The sequence below is a fragment of the Tubulanus polymorphus genome, chromosome 1 (genome assembly GCF_964204645.1).
Source record: "Tubulanus polymorphus chromosome 1, tnTubPoly1.2, whole genome shotgun sequence".
NCBI classification, from domain to species: Eukaryota; Metazoa; Nemertea; class Palaeonemertea; order Tubulaniformes; family Tubulanidae; genus Tubulanus; species Tubulanus polymorphus.
The window spans coordinates 2,915,223-2,936,875 of NC_134025.1; the positions used below are offsets into that span (position 1 = coordinate 2,915,223).

At 35.6% G+C, this 21,653-nt stretch overlaps 4 protein-coding genes and 2 long non-coding RNA genes across 6 annotated transcripts; 4 read left to right on the forward strand and 2 right to left on the reverse strand.

The window, feature by feature from the left end:
• The first annotated feature begins 502 nt into the window (after positions 1-502).
• LOC141914358 (uncharacterized) lies at positions 503-2,648 on the forward strand. Its single transcript, XR_012620809.1, has 6 exons — positions 503-772; positions 851-1,052; positions 1,239-1,497; positions 1,572-1,756; positions 1,844-1,971; positions 2,055-2,648. It is a non-coding gene; the product is annotated as an uncharacterized LOC141914358 (long non-coding RNA).
• A 2,815-nt stretch (positions 2,649-5,463) lies between these two features.
• Positions 5,464-8,834, forward strand: LOC141914158 (glutamyl-tRNA(Gln) amidotransferase subunit A, mitochondrial-like). The gene is made up of 10 exons (XM_074805428.1): positions 5,464-5,574; positions 5,701-5,866; positions 5,941-6,136; positions 6,371-6,517; positions 6,608-6,783; positions 7,151-7,263; positions 7,345-7,537; positions 7,979-8,096; positions 8,180-8,385; positions 8,536-8,834. Exons 1-10 carry the CDS (start codon positions 5,542-5,544, stop codon positions 8,703-8,705), a joined length of 1,518 nt encoding a protein of 505 aa, XP_074661529.1. The 5' UTR covers positions 5,464-5,541; the 3' UTR covers positions 8,706-8,834.
• Positions 8,835-8,958: 124 nt separating this feature from the next.
• On the forward strand, positions 8,959-10,255 carry LOC141914331 (GSK3B-interacting protein-like). The gene is made up of 3 exons (XM_074805603.1): positions 8,959-9,176; positions 9,392-9,605; positions 9,690-10,255. The coding sequence occupies exons 1-2, from the start codon at positions 8,985-8,987 to the stop codon at positions 9,569-9,571; spliced, it is 372 nt and encodes a 123-aa protein (XP_074661704.1). The 5' UTR covers positions 8,959-8,984; the 3' UTR covers positions 9,572-9,605; positions 9,690-10,255.
• A 375-nt stretch (positions 10,256-10,630) lies between these two features.
• Positions 10,631-13,723, reverse strand: LOC141914270 (dehydrodolichyl diphosphate synthase complex subunit NUS1-like). Its single transcript, XM_074805540.1, has 5 exons — positions 13,427-13,723; positions 13,148-13,273; positions 11,793-11,951; positions 11,593-11,692; positions 10,631-11,498 (listed from the first exon to the last, which is right to left on the reverse strand). The coding sequence occupies exons 1-5, from the start codon at positions 13,704-13,706 to the stop codon at positions 11,408-11,410; spliced, it is 756 nt and encodes a 251-aa protein (XP_074661641.1). The 5' UTR covers positions 13,707-13,723; the 3' UTR covers positions 10,631-11,407.
• A 1,536-nt stretch (positions 13,724-15,259) lies between these two features.
• LOC141914347 (uncharacterized) lies at positions 15,260-15,828 on the reverse strand. The gene is made up of 3 exons (XR_012620798.1): positions 15,709-15,828; positions 15,449-15,636; positions 15,260-15,358 (listed from the first exon to the last, which is right to left on the reverse strand). It is a non-coding gene; the product is annotated as an uncharacterized LOC141914347 (long non-coding RNA).
• Positions 15,829-16,434: 606 nt separating this feature from the next.
• On the forward strand, positions 16,435-21,156 carry LOC141914104 (NADPH oxidase 2-like). The gene is made up of 15 exons (XM_074805380.1): positions 16,435-16,546; positions 16,940-17,035; positions 17,519-17,629; positions 17,765-17,852; positions 17,978-18,129; positions 18,268-18,368; positions 18,573-18,653; positions 18,733-18,949; positions 19,314-19,448; positions 19,525-19,643; positions 19,724-19,760; positions 19,835-19,917; positions 20,007-20,199; positions 20,276-20,400; positions 20,560-21,156. Exons 1-15 carry the CDS (start codon positions 16,502-16,504, stop codon positions 20,684-20,686), a joined length of 1,710 nt encoding a protein of 569 aa, XP_074661481.1. The 5' UTR covers positions 16,435-16,501; the 3' UTR covers positions 20,687-21,156.
• Positions 21,157-21,653: the final 497 nt, after the last annotated feature.

Genomic DNA, 21,653 nt, shown 5'->3' on the forward strand with positions numbered 1-21,653 from the left:
AGATGCTATTGCTTGATAGCCCTTGATAGCCTAGGTGTTAGATAGCCCTTGAATCAGCTAAACTGGGTCGGAGCATTTTATGAATGCCGATAAACTCTAAACCTGAGTTAATAAAACTTCAAAACATTGGAGCCAACTCTTGTCCATTATAGCCTATTAAGTGAAGATCGATCATCATAAACACTGGTGAAAACAATTGACGTCTCACTTTACACCTGACGTCTCACTTTGAACCTGGCGTCTCACTTTGCACCAGACGTCTCACTTTGCACTGATGCATCCATGCACTAACGCACTTGCATGAAATGGCACTAAATACATAAAGACACAAATTGTGTTTATGTATTTTCAGGGTATACACATGCACACCCGCGGGTCCATGCGCATGGAAAAAACTTGATTAGCAAGTACAGCGCTATCTATCTTTGTTTGTGTGTGGATATAACTTGTGATAATGTTTCAGTGTTTGTCATTGAAAAGCATTAATTCTACAAACAATATTAGATACCCATTTTGTAGACAAAAATATAAAAGGTTAATGATTAATTGTAAAATGGAAAAAATGAAATGTGAAATTATCAATGTCTAAAATAATATACCGTAGTGAAGATTAAGTCGCAGTGATTATAGAGAGATTAGAGCGTCAGATCAGCCAGATCAGTTGTACTGAGTTATCTCCCTCAAAGTCAGGAACAAAGTGACAAGAGTCACAGGGAAAGTACACAGTTCCAGAGGAATGTCGAGTCATAAGTCTGAACTGACTTTAAATCAGGTATGATATTGAAATTGTATAAATCAATTTTCAAAGTCTCAAAATTGAAAATTATTCATATTTTGTGTTATCTTGTAGCAAATATTGAGAGGTTTACCACAGAACTGATTCTCACCAGAGATGAGACAATTACCAGGAATCAGTTAGATAAATGTCACCACTGAGATCAGTAGTACTGATTCATCTCCGTCAAAGTCAGCAACAGAGTTTCAGAGTCGCAAGGAAGGTTAATAGTTCCAGAGGAATGTCGAGTCATTAGTCTGAACTGACTATAAATGAGGTATATTAAGTTAGATCGACATGGATTTCTTGTTGTTGGGAAAGTCTCAAACGTTATGATGGTCTGTTACATGATTTCTTGTAGCAAATCATTAGACATGCAATACCAAAGGAAGGATCAGTCATTGAACTGACTATAGATCAAAGTGTCAAAATCTAAATTTATTCATATTTTGTTTTCTTTTAGCTAATATTGAGAGGTTTACCACAGAACTGAGTGTCGTCAGAGATGAGAATATCACCAGTGAGATCAGTACAGAACTATGTCTATCCAAGTGGTAAGATCAGGGCGTCTCCAGTGAGATAAAGAGGATCACAAGTGAGATGAGATCAGTGGCGCTGTGCTGTATCTGCCTCTAAGTCAGGAACGAAATAACAATTAAGAGTCACACGTTAACAGTTCCAGCGGAACGTCGAGTCATTTGTCTGAACTGACAATAAATCAGGTACAATATTGAAATTATATAAAAATCTCAAAAATTGAAAATTGCCGGTATTCATATTTTGTGTTTTCTTGTAGCAAATATTGAGAGAACTGAGTCCCTATAGATGAGACAATCACCAGGCATCAGATCAGTTAGATGAATGTCACCGCTGAGATCAGTAGTACTGAGTTATCTGCCTTAGTCAACAACAAAGTAGTGTCGCAAAGTGAACAGTTGCAAAGGAAGGTCGAGTCATTAGTCTGAACTGACTTTAAATCAGGTATAATTTTGAAATTACATGAGTCGATTTTCAAATCTGACATTATTCAAAAATTATTCATATTTTGAGTTTTTGTGTTGTAAGTAGGAAATATCTAAAGATGTTATGTTACTACAAGATGGAAAAATACCTGCAGGAATTTACATGAATATTCTTCCAAAGTTGAAAGAATGAAAGAATGGATGAGTCATGAATCTGAACAGACTATAAATCAGGTATATTGTAATAGAAAAACGACTTGAAATGTTTTATTGATTGTTTAAAATATCCTTTAATTTTTGTTTGATTTGACTTCTAGGTGAAAAAATGTGTGATACATCTAATTTAATAATAAGATGGCGCCTGTTAATCATTTGAGAACTCTAATGCGTTTCTGGAACTTAAGAGAACTCTAATGCATTCCTGGAACTAAGAGAACTCTAATGCATTCCTGGAACTAAGAGAACTCTAACGCGTTGCTGGAACTTTGAGATGCGTTGCTGGAACTTCGAGATGCGTTGCTGAAACTTGGGAGAACTCTAATGCGTTGCTAGAACTTGGGAGAACTCTAATGCGTTACTGGAACTTGGTGAACTCTAATGCGTTGCTCGAACTTGGAGAACTCTTTATGCGTTGCTGGAACTTGGACAACTCTTCTGCGTGTTAAGACTTTGAGAATTCTTGTGTGTGCAACTGACCGTGTGTATGAACGTATGTGTTCAATTTGAGATTTATTTTGATTTATTTATTTATTTATTTTGATTTAAATAAAACAAGTTAGAATATCTTAGATCGTTTCTAAAGAATTGTTGATGATGTTTTGAGGTCGAACTGAAATGCAGCGCAGTCAGTTCCGTAGTGTGTTTGAATATCGACATGACATGATGACAGACCTTTTCTTCGTGTTGACTTCTGTCGGTGTTGGTTAATTACAATGCATTTTAACTCGTTTGTTTTTGTAAATACCATATTTATTTCTATGAAATGACATGATCGATTCGTAGAGGAGCTGTATTCTCAACTTGGTGTAGAATAGTAAAACGAGGTGGAAAGTACTTACGTAACCAGTTTATCTTGTCTTTTATTTGTTACATTGATGTATTATATTGATTTTGTGGTGCTTAATTGATTTAAGGGCTTGTGATTGGTGTTTGATAATTGGTTGTTTACATGTAAATACATATTGAACTATTAATCACAACAACTAAAACCTATTCGTGGTTTAGTTGTTCACTACAAATTGTTTTTGTTATTTTTCTGTGATCTACAGTTGACTCAGCTCTCAGCTCTTAACTCGAATCACACTAATCAATTAGGCCTATAGTATTGACTCAGACTCAGACACTTTCAAACTCAATCTATTGTCTGTACAATCACCTGTACTCACTTGTATTAATTGATTTTAGTTAGAACTCGGTCTACTCATGCACATTTAAACTTGATAGTCCCTGAGATTATATTTTCCATTTTATTGATACATTAGCTGTAATGATAGAAAACTACAGTACAGGGGCGGATCTAGGGAGTGAGGGTGGCTAGCCATCCTCTCTAATGCATTACGAAAAATTTAAAAGGGGCTTTTTCGTTTAAATAGCTCATCATCACAGCAGTTGCAAGCATGTCTAAGGCTAGAGAAATGGATTTGAAACGTTGTTTCTCCGCTCTGCCGAGCTTAAAAGTAGACCCGGCCGGCCGCCTATCTACCCTGTCCCTGTACATTACTTATAACAGACCCGGTCGCTATAGAAATGAACTGTTTACAAATGTTATCATATTTTACAAATATGACCCAGCCGAGCTATAAGGCCATATTTTTCGTTCACAGCCATTCCGCTACGTAGGCCGTGGGCCTGCATTAGTCGTCAATTTTCTCAATCATAATTATCTGAATTTTTTACCAATCTGTCTCAAAAAATTCCCAAAACCAGTACCATGACAAATTGTAAATAATGAATAACAAATGTTTGAGAAATGACCTAAGTTTTCCCCCAATCAATCGTGCGGGTATCTCATAATTATCAACACCTCATCCTGGCCACGGCTAGTCAGTAACCTGTCTGTGGTTTAGTTTCACGATCGGATATTTTCACAAACCACATTGGTGTAAGCCATCCGATTATAAAAAGCTAGCCACCAACGATTAGGTAACTAACTAGGCCACGGCATGACCATTGGAACGTTTCTTATCATCACCCCCTCCCCTATGAAAAATCCTTGATCCGGCCACGTAGTGTCAGTCACCTTACCCCAGACCTGCTGGATTACATACAACGTAATTAGAAGATCGATAATAGAGAGCAGATTGATACAGCTGTTTGAAGTGTGTGTATTTTACAAGTAACAACATAGTATTATCTTTGACAAACAGGAAAATGCATTGCGTTAGAAATAAATTAATCTAAAAGAGGAACATGATACGTAGTAGTGTCTAGAGTTGAGACAGTTGAGTGTGTTAGTGGAGCCGCAAAGGCTTTTCTCCCCCGAACTGCACGCGTTAAATGGCTCGCGGCCATCCTGCACAGACATCTGCCTTAAATCAACTTAAAGAATATAGTGTCCTTCCACAATATACTAGATTTTCAGGAATCCTCAGGTTTTAGTTTTAGAGAAATTTGATTTTGAAGTTTAATTTTTAAATACCGCGACGATGCAATCGTGTATTCAAATAACGCGTATTTTAACTATGATCAAATCAATGCACAGACATCTGCTTTACATACATCTGCGTTGAAATACGCATTTTTTACTATGAACAAATCAAGAAGTATGCTTTGAAAATTAACTTGAAGAATAGCTAGATTTTCGTCAAATGCTCCATTTTCAAGAATATTCTGGCTTTAGTTTTAGTGAAATTTGATCATTCATTAGATTTTGCGCGCCATGACATCGCGTAGGCCTAGCTATTAAGTAATAATACCAAATTGAACAATATGGTGTCTCCCCGTTCGGAATATTAATTTTCAGGTAGCCTTTTGTTTTACTTATAGACATATTTGAAATTGAAATTTATTTTCATTACGATGTTACATTATTGAAGGATATAATAAGTATGATTAGACGAAGAAAAATGTAACAGGATAATGGGGCTACACGGAGAGACTGAAACAGTCTATCTAAGCCGTATCACCCAGAAGCATCCACACCACATTCATCACACTCACACATCATGCACACAAGTAATTAACAGGCGAAAAGAAAAAAAAGTTTCACATATTTACACATTAACATAGGTTTGTATAGAATGAAAATTTACAAAGTGTTGAATAATGATTTAATCTAGGTACGCTTAAAGGCAGGTTCGCTTTGAATAGTTTGAATTGATTCTGATAGAGTATTCCATAATAGGGGACCGGATATTTTGACAGAAGATTTTCTAGTTACAGTTCTAAAATAAGGCAATCTAATTCTAAATCTATTTGAATTTAAAATAACGCACCCTGTCACGCAATCGTACTGAAATGCATATTGATGCAAGATACATTTCGATGAGAATCTATGAAATTTACGAAAATCATTCATATTTTAATTAAACAATAATGAATTATATAAAACAATTATTGAGCTCTCTACTGCCCCCGGTGACTTCATTGAATGATCGTCGTTTCGTCAGGTCAAAGCGTTAGGTTATACATTTCACATCAACCAGTATCTACATGCAGCCGTTCAGTGTGTGTACATTATGTCTGAATACGAGGCTGGAATAACAAGTTCACTTCACCATAGTTCCAGGAAGTGGATGGCCTGAATGGATTTCCTTCATAAAAGTTCTTTTTAAAGATCAATTTTAGACCCCTCAATCGTAAAAAATGACCACAACGTTACCATCGACCATAAAAGAGGTAAAAGCCTCGTCAATTTCTTAAATGATATGAACTGCATGCCAATAATACCATATGAAGAAAACCCCAAAAAAAGACAAAAGTTCGAAAATAATTTCTGACTTCGATATTTTCATTCATTTCCAGGTTGTAAAACTGCTCAGTCTAGGCTACACAACGCCCAATGAAATATGCAAACAATGTATAAAACGAATGAAGAGTTTGAATGAACTAAATGCATTTATAACAGAGACCCATGACGTGGCGTTGAGACAAGCTGAAATATCCACTCGGCGCATAACAACCAGTGCAAGTAAGTTCATCTACACATTATAAAAGCAAATGACCATTCATTTCTGTCAATCATTCTTAACTCTTTTTTTTCAGAAAAACCTGTTGGTTTATTAGATGGCATTCCGATAGCGATTAAAGATAATTTCAATTCTTACGGTATTCAAACAACATGTGCGTCGCGAATGCTAGCTGGTTATATTCCTCCTTATAATGCTACTGTTGTCAATAAGCTGCTAGATGCAGGAGCTGTCATCGTGGGAAAAACTAATATGGATGAGTTCGCCATGGGGTGAGTTCAAACTACTATTTTTGATGACAAATTATCTCATTTTTGGTAAGATCATTTGGTCTGAACAGAACATTGTAGTTGTAGCAAGTACAGCCTCAAGGCTGGGGCCATTACTAGCACTTTACTGTACACTAACTGTTAATTATTCAATCAATTTGATAATGATAATGTTGATTACGTGTTTTATTTTATTGTATTATGTTAAAACGAGATCATCGCTGAATTAATATTTAGGTGTGGGTCAACTGACTCGTATTATGGACCTGTTCGCAATCCATGGCTTTACTCGCGTGGTGAAAACAATCAGTCGGCAGATTGGCGTGTAGCTGGTGGCAGTTCTGGTGGCAGTGCGGTTGCAGTCGCTACTGGAATGTGTTTCGCGTAAGTCGCCTCCTTCGATGCTTCAATTTTGATTATAGATATTTGGCTAGCTATGGATTATTTAAAGCAGATGATTATATATATGTTTAGTTCGATAGGATCTGATACCGGTGGTTCTACGAGATTACCGGCCGCTCTGTGTGGCGTAGTCGGGCTCAAACCTTCGTACGGTCTAGTATCTCGACATGGTCTTATTCCGCTTGTAAACTCATTAGATGTACCGGGAATCTTTGCTCAATGCGTAGATGATGCTGCTATTATTTTGAGTAAGTATATGTAAGTATGTGATACGAAATTCAGGGGTTTACGATATGTAATAAGTATGTAAGGCTAAACAAAAATGATACCTTGTTTCTCCGCAGTGGCCGGGTCATTTTTGTAAAATGTGATAAAATTTATAAACAGTTCATTTCTATAGCGGCCGGGTCTGTTATGGTAAAATTGATCGCGATTTTAAAAAAAAGTAATGTATAGGGTAGATAGGCGGCCGGCCGGGTCAACATTTAAGCTCAGCAGAGCGGAGAAACAAGGTATCAATTTTTTTTTGGCCTAATTAGATATTTTTGGGGGCACTGAGATTAGTCAGTTATTTGAGATGATATGTAATAAGAAAGATTGTTTTCTGTTTCGTAGATACAATTGCTGGTCACGATCACCTCGATTCGACAACTGTTAGTGATACGTTTAAAAATATTGAACTTCCTGATGAAATTGACATCTCAAAGTTCCATATCGGAATTCCAAAAGTAAATCGCAAATCCCGTTAAGGCATTTGAACATTTTGAAGATGCATATTATGATTACCAGTGGGTTGTTATTCATTGTAGGAATACCACGTCGCCGGTCTTTCGAAGGATGTGTTAAATGCTTGGAGAAGGGCGGCGGATCAGTTTGAAAATGCCGGCGCGAGAGTATCTGAAGTATCGTTACCTCATACGGAGTACGCTCTACCGTGTTACTCAGTTTTATCTACCTGTGAAATAGCATCAAATATGGCACGTTTTGACGGAATCGAATATGGTGAGTGTAAAATATGCGATTACAGTATCATCATTTACAGGGTCCCTTTGACTCCTTGATTACTTAAAAACTCCTTCAAAATGGAAAATCCTTTTAAAGGTGGTTATACAGTAGACTACGCTGGTACCCCTTAATGGGAGCTGGAATTTTTTACCCAATTAGGTGGTTACCAAATTGGAAACCGAGTTTAGGTAGTGTAAAGGATAACGATATGCTTATAATACCACCAGTTAATTGCTTACCGAGATGAACAGTACCGATTGAGGAGGAGTCCACAGTAATTGGGATACGAAAGTGATCCAGATACTTCTCGATACGTATTTAAAATATTCTGTTTTAAAACCCCTTGAAAATTTATCCAGAAATGACTGATCTGTACGACCTTGATTGAAGATGCAAAATATTTCCAATTTATTTGTATTTGTCATCTGTTTAATTAAGGTCATCGTGCCGATGTATCGGATTCAACTGATGCTCTTTATGCTGCCAGTAGACACGAGGCTTTCAATGAAGTTATACGTGGACGCATCCTAGCTGGAAACTATTTCTTACTAAAAGCGTAAATATATCGTGCATACATCGATACGTGTTTCCCATCGATATCTCATTCTCTGTTGATACAAACTTTCTTTTCGTTTATAGAAACTATGAGAAATATTTCATGCATGCCATGAAAATTAGGAAATTGATATCAGAAGATTTTAAGAATGCATTTAATAGTGGAATTAATGTATTATTAACTCCGACATCGCTCGATGAAGCAACAATTTATAAAGATTTTATCAGTAAAGATAGTCGCACACAAACTGCTGAACTCGATGTATTCACTCAAGCTGCTAATTTATCAGGTAACAATGTGAACCCAGTTCCAGTGAATTTAGACTAGAAATGATAATTGAAAATGAATTCTTGGGTCAAACTTAACATGGATTGTTCTCAATGATTTTCAATTAGTAATTGAAGAATTTATGAATTATTTGCAAAAATCTATTTTCTAGGAATTCCAGCCATATCAGTTCCGACTTGCCTATCATCAAATTCTCTACCAGTTGGACTACAGCTGATGGGACCGCTTTATAAAGAAAAACATCTATTGACAGCGGCTAAATGGTTAGAACAGCAAGCAAATGCTCCGAGACTGAACATTTCTGAACAATTTGGACTTTGATCGACTTTGAACATGTGTTTAACACAAACTACTGACGTTTTGAAGACAACTTCAACAATATCATTTAGTGATCGTTATGGATAGTCGAATTTTTTATCATGTTATTTGCTGTATTTTATTTGATTGTGAGAATAGTCGTTATTTGAAAATAAAATAGATGATTTTGATATTGTTCAAATGCATGTGTGTTAAATTTGTTATCGTAATGTGCTGCCGCCTAGGTGCGAATGTTTAAACTATTTCGTTATGGAGAATGAGGAAGTGAAATTTGCTGATGGTATGGATGATAGCGAATATCATGAAAAGATTCTTGTTGTTGAAGTATCTGAAGCTATAAAGGAAATCAAATTCGCTGTTGAACATGTGGAGATGTCAAAAAAGTTACCGTCAACGGAACAAACTGTTTATTTCAATATGAAAACGAAGGAAAAAGATGAATTTTGTGTTGAATTATCAGTTCAAGGTTTTCGGGTAAGAAATAACTAAGTTGTTTCTTCTCAAGTGTTTGTAATAGTTCAATGAAGTGAAAATTCTTGGATTTGATTTGGTTTAATACGAGACCAATGAAGGTGCTATTCTGAGAAAGAAGATTTCTTGGACTTAATCCATTCAATTTGATAAATATGCCATGTATTATCAATAACACATGTGTGTACAGCAGTTAAGTGTAATTGATATTTTTATAGATTGCTGGTAAAGAGTTTGATATAATCGATGACTACAAATCCAGATATTATGAAACAATTTATGCGTTACTGGATCATGTAAGTCCTGGTTATAGAAATACATTCGGCGATGCACTGACTGCTAAATTAAACATACTAAAGGACAAAACAGATACAAACTCTTCACAGGATGATAGATAACACTCAATCTATTTAACATTGAATTTTGAAAAAGGTAAGCAATTAATGCAGTCAGAAAAATTCAGCCCCTACTTGTAACTTTAGATAATATGTTAATTCAAATGTTATAATTTTTCAGAATTGTGCCAAGATACATTTGAAGTGAATGTCTGTGATGTTTGTAATACAACAGAGTATTTTAGAATATTGTCAATATCATCGAAATCTGAGTGGTTGAATCGGAAATCAATTTACATATTTTGAATTCAAATCCTTGGTGCGATAGATTTCTGTGTTTAATTTTGAGGGTTTTTATGATTAAGGCAGCTAGGGTTTAAGCACTTCTAGGGCTATATATATATATATATTTTCATTATGTAATGGTTGTAACTGAGATTCTGTCTCATTGTTTTAAAAGGTTGTGGATTTTTATAGATACTCTCCTGGTTCACTTACAATTATTGCTTGTATTTGTTGAACTACGGTAAGAATTTTAAAAGATGTATATATTTACTGATACACTCGTAAGTTAGCAGTATTATTTTTAAAGCTTATTTCCTCTATACACCGCCAGGTTTATTCTGTAGGCTTGCCTCAAGTTAAATCTTTTGAACCATTAGATTCCCTCAAATTCGAAATTAGATTGTCAGATTCAAATTGTCTATCATATTATTATAATCCATGCTATTTGAAATGCATTTTATTGAGTAATAAAAAAAATTATGATTCTATTAATTGATTGGTTCTCTTTTGCCTAGTCAGTAACCCGACTGCGGTTTAGTTTCACGATCGCACATTTTCACAAACCACATCCTGTTGGTATAAGCCCATCTGATTTTAAAAAGCTTACCGCCAACGATTAGGTAACTAACTATCTTTTACCTAGTCCAGCCAATTCTTATGGGTACTGATAAAACATCCTCATAATCCTTATAATTCATAGGCACAAAACTTCGAAATAAATATTTTTGCGATGAAAGAAGATACTGGTATCTGTCACTGATTTTTGCGAGGACCAAGCAATAATGACATTATAACAGGATTTTAGTATAAATATCTATATTTATTTTTCATACATTCTTTTCAGATATTTCAAATATAAATTTATAGACCGGAGAACCATACACCATTTACATTCAAATCTACACATCATACCAGTTGATTTTCACACATTTAAAATCACAAATTGGTGTCACAGAAATGAGCAAATTTTAATTAGCACTGGAACAAGTGAAATTGTTAAAAGAACTCGAAATTTTTAATCCAAAGTCTAGTAAATTTTTGCAAATGGACTATCTACTCTTACTACAAATCATTCGTTCAGGATATGTTTTATAGGTTTGCACTTTGAACATGAATAGAGTAGTGAACCTTTATGATTCAGAGACATCTGCAGAAAAACAAATAGGCAGCTGAACGTAATCAGCAGTGAGCAAGATATATTGAATTGAAACACGCAACTAAAAGGATAGCACTGAATACTTGCCACCACGTGTTATAATATACATTGTCTTTTTATTCAAAATAGAATTTTCAGAGCACCGAATGCTTTCAATTGTGACCCCAATTTCTTCGAGCAAAAAAAAAAGACGGGCAGCAAATTACTGATCAACTGGCGCTTTATATCAATCATCCATCAAAAATAAACACCATTTATATCCATGATGACAATACTCGATATCATTTGAATCGTGATTTTTTCTAATCATTTATGATTAATTAGCATTATGATAGTATATGGCTACTACTTAACAACGATACAGTTTGACAGTAATATTGTTCATCTTTTCATCATTGGAAGCATCCATTTTTACTTCATTGTTCAACCAATACTCAATCCTAAGTGGTGAACTATTGTCATTTGCCAAATCGCTGATGTGAAGAGCTGTAACACTGCAGGTGGTTTAGAAACGACTGATAATCAATGTTTAAATGGGAAGGGTGTGATCTGCAAAGAAATTTCATTCAAATACATGTGAAATCCTTATAATTCCTGAGCAGCTGCAATTAAATTTGATTGAACTATATTGCATCAAACTTACTGAATTTGGCTAAGCCGTATTTGCCATGGCAGATAACCATACATTACTTGTGGTTTACCAAATCTGATTATCAAATCTGGATCTTGACATCCATGGTGTTCTGAAATTGTCCAAGAAACCTCAAGGGTTAATATATTGGTTTAAGAAAATAAGGAATTAAAAGACCAATTAAGATTTTGCTATGTGCTTATGATGATTACCTATTAATAATTTATTTATAGTGTCTGGCACGATATCATTCATTCTAAACTGACTTTTTGAAACCATTGAACAAAGTTTCCTCGCCGTTTCACCGAGATGTCTCTGTCCATCTTCGAGTGAGAATAATTTTATATTTGATTTACACGGTGAACGGCAACCTGAATAACAAAAATAGAATCAAAATCAGCTTAACCCTTTCAGTGCTGGTCGTCACTAAAGACTTGTTCCAGATCACGTTCAATCGTGTGGCGCGAGGAATGCTTCATCAAGATCATATGACATTCGCTCTGTTGTTAGCTAGAATACATCTGAAAGGCTCCACGAGGTCTTCAAAATCTTTTAGAATAGGCGTAGGCGTAGGCATTACCGGTGGCTGCCCAGTACCTTTATCTGATTAACCCTTTCAGTGCTGGCTAATTAATACCCTATAGTGCTGAAGATAATTTGAAAATTCTGAAAAATTCCGCCCTAGTGTGTTGAATAACGGGCTGACCGCTTTAGTGCGTCTACACCGCGGCGCGGTGTATCGTTAGTTACTAATATCTCACTATGTTTGACAGGTGCTGCCATCTTTCAATAGAGATAATTAGTAATTACTAATTAAATCAATACACCGCAGTGCGGTGTACTAGCAAAATCCATCACTGATTTGTACACCGCACTGCGGTGTAGACGCACTGAAAGGGTTAACCATCTGTAAATGGGTTCGGCTCGTTGTAGGCCTACTGTAATCTAAGGCTTAACCATCCTCCCTCGGCAGGGATTCGAACCTGATGGCATCGCTACACTCAGCCATGGCACGAACCCCTGCCACAGTAGACCGGGTGCGCAGGTACATGCGCAGCTTTGCCGCACGAAAACTTGCGGCACCAATCAGATTGCTTGTTGTATAATCACTGAGGTAGATTTCATGGAAGAACTATAAATGGGAAAACCCGGGCTAAAATAAAACGGGATTTCTGATTGGCTAATAATGACATCATCTAAGCTGCGCATGTAGCTGCGCACTTGGTCTAGTGTGGCAGGGTTTCGTACCGTGGCAATCTCGACGCCATCAGGTTCGAATCCCCGCCGGAGGAGGATGAGGCTTAACTGGTTTGGCACATGGTCGGACCCAAGGGCCCTATTCCAAACACACTGATCTCGATAAGCACTGTAGAGGGGGACGCCAGCTCAAGCAATATAACAAACTGGAGTGGTCTGGGAATTGTACATCCTCACTTGCCCGATCTCATGGGTGGACAGGTTGCCATTTAGCGGCCACCAGTCTATGTATTAAGCCAATATCAGATCAGTGTTGATTGGCTAGACAGGGAATTGGAAAATTGAGCAGAGAACTGTTGTCTGTATTTACCATTATGTAACTCTTCATCATTATTTGATATAATATACTGTGATCTTGTGTATTTACTACCAATTATATCCTTCTGTTTTTTATGGATTTCATGTTGAAGTAGTGATTTGTTCTTTTTACAAACACCTGCAAAATGTGAAATATCTATTACATTAATACTATTACATACAAGGCGTCACAAATAGAGCTGAAGTGAATGAAAGAAATAGAGATGAAATGAAAGGCAACTGTATAACAACAAGCTTGCTGCAAAAAAGTTAAAACCAAATGAAGACTCACCTTGTACATCGAATATACTGACACATGATATATCCATTGTCATGCTCCATACTATGAGACTAGCTAAATCTGCGAAAGATACTTTATCTTCTATAATCACAAAACTCAAATGAAGAGGCAACTTCGACAACGATTTTGCGTCTTTCTTTAATTGATCCGAAGTCCATTTTCTCTTCTTGAAAATCTCAAACGGCTTATTTAGCCAACATACATACGACAAGATGAAGTCTTTTATAGAAATGGATAAATGCAAAAATATCAGAAACAGTTTTAGTATCATTTTGTTCGAAGCCGGAGTAGAGGCACATAGTACGCGTAAAATGGTTGATGTTTCTATATACTACGAACGGTCCATTATGAACAGGTTCGAATCCCAGAATTATCAATTCATTAGCCTGCTTCTCCAATATCTATTCTAATATTCTGGATATATATTTAGAACCAATAGATAGGAATAACCTGTTAAATAAGTTTAACATAGAGGAGACGTGATTGTTTCGAAAGATGTATCTCGACGATTTTATGGATTCGAACCCAACTGACTTGTTACGGCTCGGCGACCATGTGGAGACCGTATGGGTTCGATTCCGCGTTTGATCCGTTCGATCACCTTCGAAAACATTTCTCAACGTGGCCTTAAATTTAATTCATATTGATTTCATATGCGAATAACGAAGTTATAAGAAATTCAACTCCATTGCAAAAAGCTAAAACGATAACTTGTTTTTTCAAGTGTCTGATGAAATATCTCTGATGTCATTACAGATGTATCACGCTTATTGGTCCGTATAGTGACCGGTCGAGCGCCAATTTCAAATTGCGATTGGAGTAGAGCGTCAGGGTTACGTTTTGAAAATCTTTCATACCTTCATCATTGTAAGGAAACCATTTATATTTTATAATTTTCAAATTTGAAAGAATGGTTCGCATCAATAACGTCGGCATACGGTGTCCAACCAATTTGTGCAAAAATACAAACAGCAATTTTCGGTGAGAGAGCTCACAGAAGTCAGAAAAAAAGATAACCGGTAATCACCATAAAACGCTTATCGGGCAGGTGACACTTTTCTCAAAATTACAACTAGAACTCACTTTTTCATTCTGCTTCCAGTCATCTCTGTGGAAATACCCAGCCTTAAAATGTATCCAGGATTGTTAGTGTGCCTTATCATTTTGATAATAACCATTCTTAGTAAGTCGTTGAATATGTTTGCTCCAACTTATCTGCAGACTTTCAGAAATTTGCACCATGTTTGTTTTTTTTTTTGGTTTGTTTTTACAACGCATTTAATACTTTTCAGTAACGTCTTCGATGGCATCGATGAAGTATGTTGAATGTTTCCAAATGTGTTACGATATGTTTGGTAAACCATTGGATAGAACTGAATATGACACATGTATGCACGATTGTCGACATGGATAGATCCCGCGATTGCATGTGATGAATAAATCTCTATTAAATCAACTATGGCTATTATTGTTCGTTTTGTCGTGGTACGATTTTTAGTTTATTATATTAATTAGGTCTGGTCCCTCTTAAGATTACTGAGGGGTTACCGGTACCCCGTGTTTACAATTGTTTTGAACTTTTCTTGAATTTATGCCAATTCTGTCTCATGTCAATTGATGATCAAAATCTCGTTTCAAATGTATAGATATGGGCTGCGGCTCATTTCTCTGAATTCTCTGATCAAGAGAGGATTTTGGGTGCAATTGGTGTTTTCCTTCTGAAGTGCGACACGACGACTTTGATTGATGGTCGTCTCACTGTCATATCATAATGTTCAAACCACCCTTTCATTTGCGACAAAAATAAGAAATTTATCCGACAAATATGTTTGTATCGTTGTAATTTTTATTTCATGTACATATTAGATAAATCTTGCCGAAAATTCACATCAAAGTATCCGACGCGCTTTGACTTCTAGAATCCTGTAAATAACAACTGAGAGCTGTATATTATTTCATATTACAATAATATGACGTATTAAAACCCATTGAAATCCGCAGAAGAATAATTACCTAAGCCAAGCATTTTGTCATACATTTTTCATACTCAAAATTAGAAACTTGACCTTCCTTGCACTCGACAGTGCACGCGGGGAAGACTTTACACCGTCTACATTCAACTGAGGTTGGGTCGACGCACAATGAGTCACACTCGGACAAGTCGTACTCTCTAGCCAGCGTAGCGACGAAGAGAGCTGTAACTGTAAAAAAAGAAAGCATTGCAAATGTCTTTAATCAAAACCCAATTTCCTCGCATTCAATCGATTACTTACAAATCACGAATATTGTAATTTTCATTGTAGTGGCTTTAGTTGACCAAACCTGATTCAGATGAAATTATTTATGTATCTGAATAATATTAATAATGTTAGGCGACTTTATAGCTGAACGAGTTTCCGGGTATTATCTACGAAATTGTGTTAAACATCAAATATCTATTCAAAAAGGAAATAAAATGTTTACATTAATGACATTAATGTCATCAATGACTTGTAATCGTCGTGATTAATTCCGTTCTGTGGTGGATTGAAAAAGATTTTTTTAGCGGTTGAAAAGGATTCTAAAAAGGCGGATTCAAGTTAGGCTAGAGGATGTCATCGCCGCACTGCTGAAAAAAAGAGTGCCGAAATTTAGCGTCCAGCAAAAACAAAATGAACGAATTTTTACAAAAAGATCTTTCCTGCATAGCGCACAGCTTGCAATTGGTCCTTTTAGATTAGGTAGCGGGTTTAGGAAGTTCGAATGGATTTAATTTGTCTCTGGATCCTGGTTAGAATGTTAGGATACTGGGGGTAAGCTTTTCAGTACAGCGCCCAGACAGCGATGTCTTACGCCGATCTTGGCCACACCGGTGTACAAAACAAGAACAAACTGTGAGATTTTGACCGTCCGCTGCTGCCCCTTTATATTTCAGTAGCGGTTAATATGTGAACTAACTGGACAGCGCGATATTCCGACTGTGGCATGTGGGTAATAAGGTAGCGCATTTTACCCGTCGAGGACGGTGACCCGGAATCAATAATATTTATCAACTTTTTACTTTAGTGTTACACTATTTGAAAGAAAATGACAAACTGGCTAATTAACGAAGGACCAAAATGGATTTTCATGGTAAGATGTTGTTTAGTGAATGATCTAATTGGTTGTTGGCATTGTTGTTGCTTTTTGACATTCTATCTTAACTTATCCATCAATTTCCAATCATCATCATCAAGTTGTTGTTAAACTTAATAATGTTGATTGCATCTATCATAGATCTGCACATTAGATTGTCCTTTCTTCTAAGGCATAAATAAGCCTATGCAGCTATAGGCTTGACCAATTATCCAAAATTCATGAGGTTTTGAGAATCCAATCGTGAAAAACCATAGATAGAACTCAATCATGAGTTCTATGGAAAAACTAAACCACAGAACCACTATTGAGTTGGGTTAAACGTTGTACAGACGAGGGAATTATTTTTATTGCACGACCCCTATATGTGATAATATTGTCTATTTTCAGTTTGTCTATTATCTTATCAATATGGCTCTGTTTGTGTACCACTTCATGTATTACCTGAGGATGCCAGAATATTTCTATCTCAATAAACTGATAGGTGTAAGTCTCATTATTTTGTGCAACAGTTAATTTCTAGCATTGGATATTTCTCCAATTATATATGGCATTATGCTGGTAAATGCTATTTTGCTAATACACATAATTTCGAAAAAAATGTTTTTACAATAACGGTTGGAAAAATGGATGGAGTAAGATCTTAGAATTAGATTTAATTTCTATGGGAAGGTTTAGGTTTAAGGTTCAGTTAAGGGCTATAAGCAGTTGGATCTGATGATCTTGTGGTGGAATGCTGCACTTGTACACACTAGGTGCAGTATGTTCAAATCCCAATTTTTCACTAATTTCTCTTTGATTCTTTCTTGAATCGAAAGTACACCAACTTCTTGCTCATGTGCAACGTCAGTTAACCAATCAGAATAAACTATAAGCAAAATAGCAAGAATAATGTCATATCAGAAAAATATTCACTTTCTAAATTTGACACGAAATCGAATGATTGAGTTATGTATATGTTTCTAACAGTACGGTTTACCATTCGCACGCGGTGCTGCAGCCTGTTTGAATCTGAACTGCGCCCTCATTCTGATACCAGTTTGTAGAAATCTGATATCCTACATCCGAGGCAGTACTCGAGTAAGTTTCAGCGGTGAAATTTTGGCATGTGTTAAAAAGTTTTTTTTTCCAAAAAAAATTTTAAGAAAAAAAAAAAAGTTTTAAAAAGTTTTTTTTTCCAAAAAAAATTTTAAGCCATCTCGTTTATATTTTCAGCGTTGTTGTAAAAGAAATATTTTGAGATTGATGGATAAGAATATAACATTCCATAAAGTTGTTGGTTATATGATATGTGTAAATACAGGTAAGACATTTAGTGGTGTGAGATATTTGATGACACATGATTTTCATGCGAGGACACAAGATTCTGAAATCTGTTTTGTCTGAATTTCACGTAATCCATGTGTTCACACCGGCTATTATTTGTAGCTATTCATGCTGGTGCTCATTTTTTCAATGTTGAGAATTTCACGATGGTTTATCAGCTCACAAGTAACGATACTGAACTTCTATCTGCATTAACCAGTTTACCTACGTCCATTAACGGCACATGGGTAAATCCAGTTCGAACTCCCAACACGGTATGAAATCATTATTCACATTTGCTGAAAACTTTAACCCTTGATCCCTCAAATTCCCCTCCAAATCTGAAAATGGGCCTGAAAGTGTATCTAAAGAACGCTTAATTAATAATCAAGTGTTTGCTCAATTTACAATAGGATCCTACTCTTGAAGCTGTTAAATTACTTCCTGGAGTAACTGGTGTCTTAGCTACATTGGCCTTGATAATAATGGTTTCATCATCAACATTACTCATCAGGTTTGTATCAAAACGTATCATAAACTTGTTAAAGATAAGTGGCAATAATGAAGTTATAATAAGTCAGTTCATGTTGAAGGAAAATACAATCTATTGGTTATCACTAACATATTTTCTGGTCCTCTGAAGTTTGTTATAATGAGGTTCCACTGTACATCATACCGGTAATTAACTCAGTATAAGGAATCTTTGTGTTCATTTCAGACATTCTTATTTTGAAATATTCTGGTATACGCATCATTTGTTTGTCATTTTCTACATCGCGATTATAGTCCATGGAATGCAGTGAGTAGAACAGTGTCGTATCTAACACTAGTCATGTACGTATTAACAAATTATCCATGGCGAGCATTGATATTTTTAGGGGCGTTGTGAGATCCCAGTCAAACATAGACGTTCATGACCCGACGACTTGTTATTTGAAATATAAGGAATGGGCGCCGGGAGCGGAATGTGATGTTCCTCAATTCTCTAATAGCGGTCCTAAAACTTGGCAATGGGTGATACTACCAGTTATCATTTACTTCATAGAAAGATGTATTCGATTTTGGCGAAGTCTGCAAACAATAGAAGTATTAAAGGTATGTAATGTAATGTAATGTAATTTATTTCATCATCAATTATAATTACAAATAGAATTTATAACAAATAAGTAGATTGATGATGAGGGACCTGAACTGAGCCTTAAAGGCTATACAATCACTAAGACGTTCAGGCCCCCTAGAGAGAAAAAAGAAAATTAATGGTAATGCTAATGATAATAATTATAATGATAATAATAATAATAATGATAATAAATAATGTACCGGAGTATACTGAATATTTATGCAGCGATCTGCTTCTTGTGCCCAACCCCTTAGATGATCACCTTTAGATTAATAAAGTCTGGAAGATCTGATTTCCCATTACTCTATTGATCTGTTTATCTTACTTTGTGTTTTTCAGATAATTGACCATCCGTCTAATGTAATAGAACTGCAGCTGAGAAAAGCCGGTTTCAAAATGGAATCCGGTCAATATATCTTCCTGAAATGTCCCAGTATTTCTCATTTAGAATGGCACCCATTTACTCTGACATCTGTAAGTATCGACTTTTACAGCGAGATATTGATTTCATTCTGTTCACGTATTTATGTGGATTTTCTGAATTTTTTAGGCTCCTCAAGAAGATAGTTTCAGTGTTCATATAAGAATCGTAGGTGATTGGACAAAGGCTTTAGCAAAAGCGCTGAAATCGCAAGGAGCTGAAGATGAGAGGATTTGGAAAATGCCTCGGTATGTTATTGTGCAGATTCAATAATCAGGCTTACATGTAAAAGTATTTTTTTGAGATGAATATTTTTATCATTTTACAGATTAGCAGTTGATGGGCCTTTTGGTACAGCTACTGAGGTAAAATGTTTGGTAATGTATTATAATCTCAAATACATCATTCATAGTGCTCAACTATTTTCGATTTTTTTCAGGACGTTTTTCAATATCAAGTTGATGTTTTTGTCGGTGCAGGAATTGGTGTTACTCCATTTGCCTCGGTTTTAAAAAACATTTGGTATTAATTCAAATATAGTGACTTATTTAGCATTTCAGCCAGTACTGTGGTGTTAAGATTATAAGAATTTTACATGTTTTTATTTGCAGGTACAAATATCAAGAAAACAATGTCGAGATGAAACTAAGAAAAGTCTATTTCTATTGGATATGTCCCGATACGGGAGCTTTTGAATGGTTCGCCGATTTATTAACTGAACTAGAACAACAAATGGAAGATCAGGGACTTCATAACTTCTTAAGTTGTCAGATTTATCTAACAAGGGGCTGGAATTCTAATCAGGTTATTGATATTTGAGTTATTAGAACTGTGAAATATGATATATTCGAAATAAGCTATTTATTTGCTTGATATATAGGCGAGGAATATAGCCTTACACGCTGATGACGCTCAAGATGTCGTCACTGGTCTGAAACACAAAACTAACTTCGGCCGGCCGAACTGGGATTCAGTATTTTCAGGACTTTCCGACAAACATCCGAGGTAAATAACAGCGTTTTAAACAGTTTCGATTTTTGTTGTTGTAACGAAACCTGGGGACCATTTCACAGAACGACTTTCAGCATCGTTAGGAATACTGTATTCAAGTAGTTCTATGTAATGAAGCCCCGGTTGAGGTGAAGTTGATCGAATTTATTTCAGTACGAGTGTTGGTGTGTTTTTCTGCGGACCGAAAGTTCTATCGACGACGCTGCATAAAATGTGTAATCAATATACGTCGCTTGATGAAAACGGGACGCGATTTTTCTACAACAAGGAAAATTTCTAGTTTCGTCAAAAAGGAAAATCATGAATTCTCAGGATTAAATACTGCTGACATATACGAACCCGAAATACAGGACTTATTTCATGGATATTTAATGAGTATCGATATCAACATGTGGTGCTTTATACATACTAACGATGTTATGAATTTTTTATTATTACATATGAAAATGTTAAATCGGTTTTTTTCATATCTCTTACTGAAACGTATAGCAATTAAATTAAGGGAGGTCCTTACTGACTACTCTAATTACTGACTATTGGATATATTCATATTAAGCTGAAATTCTCTATTAGTATGCTGTAAAATGTTGCTTTTATTTTTGTAATTTTATGATCTCTCGCTCATGAGAATCATTCCATTATGCCACAAATCGAGACAATTTTAATAAGCTTTTCGTGTAATATTTTATCACTAATATCTAATTGTTTTAAACCGTAATTTCTCACTTATTTTGTACCTGTATTTTAATATCCAAGTTTGATGATAAAAAAGTTTATTTATATGTAAAAAAATATATTCTTTGTAAGTTTCTTTGTGATCAAATCAGTGGAGAGGCATATATGTATTTCTCTGAGGAAGCCAGAGTTTAACCAAGCAGAAATGGAAAGGACACTTTAAATTCGAGGATTTCAAATACTTCCCAGATCTTTGAGTAATAATAGTACAGATGGAAATATAATGACCGACTGATTGGACATGGCGACTTATTAGTGAGGACAGTATCAGTCGACTAGAATCTAAAAGACCAGCTTCCCTAGATTCTGAGAAGGTGCAAAGGCTTATATTTTACTGAAAACAATGTATTTGAGAATTGCACACTTTTTCTGACTGACTTATTAGGTTAAGTAGAAAGAATAGAATGTTACGGAATAAGGAATAAGGAACAAGTAATGAACTTCACTGGGGTCATTACTTATAGTAATGAGATAGCTGATCGAACATTGCAGTTATATCGTATTTTTAATCT